Consider the following 5000-nt stretch of genomic DNA (forward strand, 5'->3'; position numbering starts at 1 on the left):
GCGTAATATGTTGAGCCGAGTGTTTCCAAATACGTTTTCTCAGCTACTAAAAATGGTTTTTAAAAACTGCGCCTCATACAGAGAATAATTTGTTTTCTGGCTCCAAGGCGACGATCATTACAAAACCCTTAAAGTTGGTTGGGTTGTCAACGAGTGTTCACCACCAATATGACAAGATTACCTATTTGTAGGAAAGTCAAGAACACATTATCAGGGCCGTAGCCAGAAAAAAATTATGACTGATAGGCAATGTCCATGGTTAAATTCTCCTCGTAGGTGTTTATGATGAGTACATTTTAAAGAGAACGCTGGAATCACGCTTTATTTTGAAAAATCACAAAAAAATGACTATGGCAAGTGCCTTGGTGTGGCAGCTCTAGCATTCATGGAACAAAGTTCAATACTTATATTGGTTATTTAATCGGCCTTTATCTCTCTTCTCCAACGTATATAGCTTGGCAGCATGCAAGACCAAAATTGGAGCGTTTTGTTTGCAGGGATGCAAAATCATCGTGCTTTACAAAAGACAGTAAATCGCAGGACCACTGTTTCTTAATTAAGAAACTAACGGCCCTAACCCCTTCATTTGTCTGTTGCTTTATTTCTGTCATTTGTAAACTCATTTTAATTAAAAAACACACCTTGTGGTGATCCCTTATACTGATATGCTTTGCAGAGGAGTTCAGTATCGGTTATCGTGCGCTCATCTGCGGTTCAAGATAAAAATGCGAGCATGGCGTCCACTGAAGCGAGCATGGAAGCCACGATTTCATTAATTAACCACCGCGAGGATGATTTGTGAGCAGAGGTTTTGAATTTTAAAAAAGGCAAAGGGTTGATTCTCGCAGACGGTTCGTTCTAAAGGAACAAATCAATATGATTTACTTTGCCAAAAGATCTGATAAGGCGTTCTCCGAAATGACCAGCTCTTCGTTACAACATTGCAAAAGCAAGGTTAATTTAGTTAAAATGGCAAACTTAGTAGTGGACAGGCGAAAACTCTAGTAAAGTCACATGATGGGCAAAAGGGTGTTAGCTTAAGTTTACGCAAGCGGGCGAAGGGAAATGACGGAAGAAAAAAGACGTGCTCCTTCGCAGCTGACTAACTCTACAAGATGAGTTCTTCCAATTTGCAGCTAATCCAAAATATCAACTTAATCCACGAGCTAAATATCACCAGTTGCTCAATGAGACGTTATCACTGAAGTCGAGAAAGCAACTCTAAACGGCAACTCCGGTCCTAAGTTTCTATTCTACAAATTTATAAGTAAAAGGTTCACACTATTCACGTCCGAGTTGGGACCTTTGATGTCGTTCAAAAATAACTTAACTTTAGATTCCTCTCGTATAAAAATATTAGGAATTTAGGTAAACAAGCCTACTTAATAAACCAAAACCAAAATAAACCACTTCGGAAGGAAGAATAGCTGCCCGGGAACGTGAATTACAGAGGTAGAATATCTGCGGCAGGAATGTTCGCGAAAACAAATCTTATTCCTTGACTGAAGTGGAACATGTAAGACCAGCCAGCCACCCTGCTTTGTGTTAAAATAAAGAACCCAAGCAACGTTAAACGAAAACGTTACTTCAAAATGTAACTTTGTGCTAACACAAGGAGTTTGCGATTCCGGCTACCCACCGTTCACGTTATGCAATACAGGCAAACTGTGGTATGAACGGTTCCAAAGTGACCACGGAGAATGAAGGACCCACGTTGTGGTCAAAACGTTAAATTTGGAATTTCTTCGTGGTTTTTCTTTTCGCAGAATACAACAAAGAAATTTCCAATGCGTGCTACATTCGTCTAATAACGATTCATCCGTTATTGTCTTCTGCCGTTAGCGCTGTTACTTCCCACTTCTTATTTCCGTGCACTCAGTTCCATGGTTAAAAAGGTGTATTAAAAGTTCTATTTATCTTCACAACCAAATGTCAGCGCTGAGTCCGTTGTTCAGACACAAATCGCGGGTAATTAAACACCGTTCATTCACAAGTTATCCAAATAAAGACCTCCATGATGCTCTCGCGAAATCGATAAGAGATTTCAATAATATTGCTAATCATCATCCGTAAAAAAATGTTAATCGTATATTAATCAAAATTGTGTCAATCATGAGAACTTGCAGTAACAGAGAAGGGAAAATAAAATTGTCGAGAAACTGAAAGGTAATAAAACTGACCAAACAAAATATTGACCTTTTTCGTAGCTGCCGAAACTATGCTGAAACTGAAAACATTAAATCAATACTACAATTTCCGGAATCCAAAACCAGTCCTAGTTGACCTAGTAGCAGCGCCAAGTCTGATTAATTGGATCACGTATTCATTGTTATTTTCAGAGCATTGTAACTATGCTACGTTCTAGGCATTTTCTGCTTTCTAAGCATACCTGCAAATGTAAAAATTCGCGGTATCGTCGATAAACCAAATTGACAGTTCCATCGGACCATGTGACCTTGACGCAAAACACCTGAAAATAGACATAAAAGAAATAGCAGAATATTGTTGGAATTTGTCGGTCCCACAAAGTAAGACAAAACAAAAGAAATGCTTCTTCGCACAATTCGTCAACAGATCTAAATTTGAATAATAAATTTTTTTCGATTCTCGATCAAAAATATTTGAATTGGCTCAATTTAGAGTAAATCGGTTGTTCCCTCTTTGTAAAAGTTTTGCTCAAACGTAAACATTGTTCGGCTCTTGGCTCATACATAAATAATGTATCAATTTATTTACAAACTTTAGGTTCATCATAAACTAAATCTTCATTTCCCAGGAATAGTCGACAACTATCATTTATAAACAAAGCGCAAACTTCCAGTAGTCATATTATCATAATTCCAAAAAACAAGCCTGTATGAAGCGAATAACGTCATAATTTTGTTGTAAAGTAATTGGTACTGTCATATTGTTTTAAGCGTAGAGAGGGCACAAAAGTCTATAGTCCGAATTAGCTTTTACCAGCACTTTCCATTAAAGTGTCGTTGAGTTGTTGTATTTCTTTTCACATTTTCAAAAAAAGAGTCATTTATCCTTAAATAAATGCTATTCCACTACATATATATAGTTTACTGGCAGAAATGCCCTTTACATGAACACTCAGTTCATCTTATCCGATCCTTGCAATGAGTCTTTTTGACGGTCGAAAGCAACTGAATTACACATATTTTGTGGTGAATGGCCAAACTGTTTCAACTTCTCGCAGAATTAGACATGGGCTGGTAACCTGAATAATCGGCTGGTTTGCAACAAAATTCACTTACATTGTCAACACAACTTCGAAGATATACCAAGTCACCATCTAACACGAATTGTTGAAACTATTCATCATTTGGCTGCGTAACAAGTTACTGAACTTCGAATGGACGAAAAATAACAAACAGTTGTTTACGAAAAGCAAACTTACAAAATGTTTTTTGGGCTTTGTTCTCCGTTGAACTCCTTCCACCGAAGCCTCTTTAACGTCTCGGCTATCCATGGCTAGTGAATTTTGATTATCCATCGATATTATTTTATCAACCCTCTCAAAAGAAGTGTGATGCGACGTGGGTAATCGTCACGAAATGGGGAACGAAGTCTCAATATTAACAGCCACCAACTCGCAACGCATGCGGAATAGGCTATTGTAAAATTTGCACATGTATTTTGTCACAAAGTGAGCTATTCTTTTACTTCATTTTACGCATCACTGAGAAGATTGATTGAGCTTTTCACGCGTACCCATCAACTCAGTCACGAATTTGTCGAAAAGGTTAAGACAAGGATAAATCCAATTTCAATACAAGACCTTGTCCTCGGTAACGTTTTCTGGAAAAGGATATAGTTTAGGAATAGTGTCATGCCTGTAAATGAGAAATATGTACATTTCCTGGAAAAAAACTGTCTTACACTGAAGTGTAATTCGGCGTGAATTTATAATTCGTGATCAAATCAAAAGTAATTTTCTCTTTTGAATGTCCATGAGTGGGTGCTAAGAAGTTAACTGGAGCTAACATACCAAAACATTACTAATGATAAATAGAACTCCTAAATTTTCAACACGCGTCAGCAAATATTTACACTGTATACCTCTGAGCAAACGAGAGAAAAAAAGCAAAAAAAAAAAACTTGCCAAGTATAACTAAGAGTTACAGTGAAACAATGTCAAGCCGATATTGAATCAGTATTGATCTAACGTTCCCTATTCTTGAACTTTACAGAGACAGTACGACTCGTTCTTTCCGCTGGAAAAGAAGTGGAAATCGATCAAGCGTATACAATCTGGAGATTAAATATTCCAATGGTCAAAACTCTTTAACAAGAATAGTATTCGCGCAAAGACCTATTAGCATTGGAAAAAAAAGCAGATTTGAAAGCACCCGCCAAGTGTCAAGTTCACTTTTCTCCTCTTAGTCAGAACTTAGATACTTATTGTGGCCAATGCTTATGAGCAATTGCTAGGACAGTTAAGAGGATTGAGTCCTCATAATGTCCTCGAAAATAGCGCTCAAAACTTAAAAGTTACGTCATTTCAATGTTCTCTTAATAAATAAAGCACTTTTTTTTAGTTTTTGTGAGATTCGCCCGTAAGCTTAAATGCAATTACAGCATTCCTAGCCTGTTCTCCCGAAATGAGGGCTTAGATCCAGAAGTTTATGAGAACTGCTCTTTGGAAGCATGACTTCATATGTAGATCAAGAGGCAAAATATAGTGCGTCTCTGCCCTTGTTGCGTGGCGTGCCTACTCATCCCTATGACATCAGCTGTCGCTTTGCATGCGCACAAACAAACAAATACCTGAACTTGATTTTTATCTCCGAAATCATTTCGTTTTTAGCCAGCGTCTGACGGTTTCCGTTGGGGTTTGAGCTCCAAAAAAGGCCAATGAATAAATGAATGAATGAATATATAACATTTATTTCAATGTCATTCCAGTCTGCTTATTGGAAAAACTTTCAAAGATATATTCAAATAAATTCATTAAAAAAAATTTAAGGTTATGAAATTTCCGATTGTTTTGC

The 5000-nt window shown here is 37.2% G+C and overlaps 1 protein-coding gene across 1 annotated transcript in view; it reads right to left on the bottom strand.

Annotated features, from left to right (window-relative positions):
• LOC138044006 (SH3 and PX domain-containing protein 2A-like) overlaps positions 1-3616 on the bottom strand; it is a 19730-nt gene extending 16114 nt beyond the window's left edge. The window contains exons 1-2 of the mRNA XM_068890581.1: positions 3407-3616; positions 2390-2470 (exon numbers count right to left, since the gene is read on the bottom strand). Of these exons, the coding sequence (XP_068746682.1) occupies positions 2390-2470; positions 3407-3502 (177 nt within the window). The 5' untranslated portion in view covers positions 3503-3616. The remainder of the gene's footprint in view (positions 1-2389; positions 2471-3406) is intronic.
• Between the last annotated feature and the right edge of the window lie 1384 nt (positions 3617-5000).

The sequence above is a fragment of the Montipora capricornis genome, chromosome 3 (genome assembly GCF_036669925.1).
Source record: "Montipora capricornis isolate CH-2021 chromosome 3, ASM3666992v2, whole genome shotgun sequence".
Classification (NCBI taxonomy): Eukaryota; Metazoa; Cnidaria; class Anthozoa; order Scleractinia; family Acroporidae; genus Montipora; species Montipora capricornis.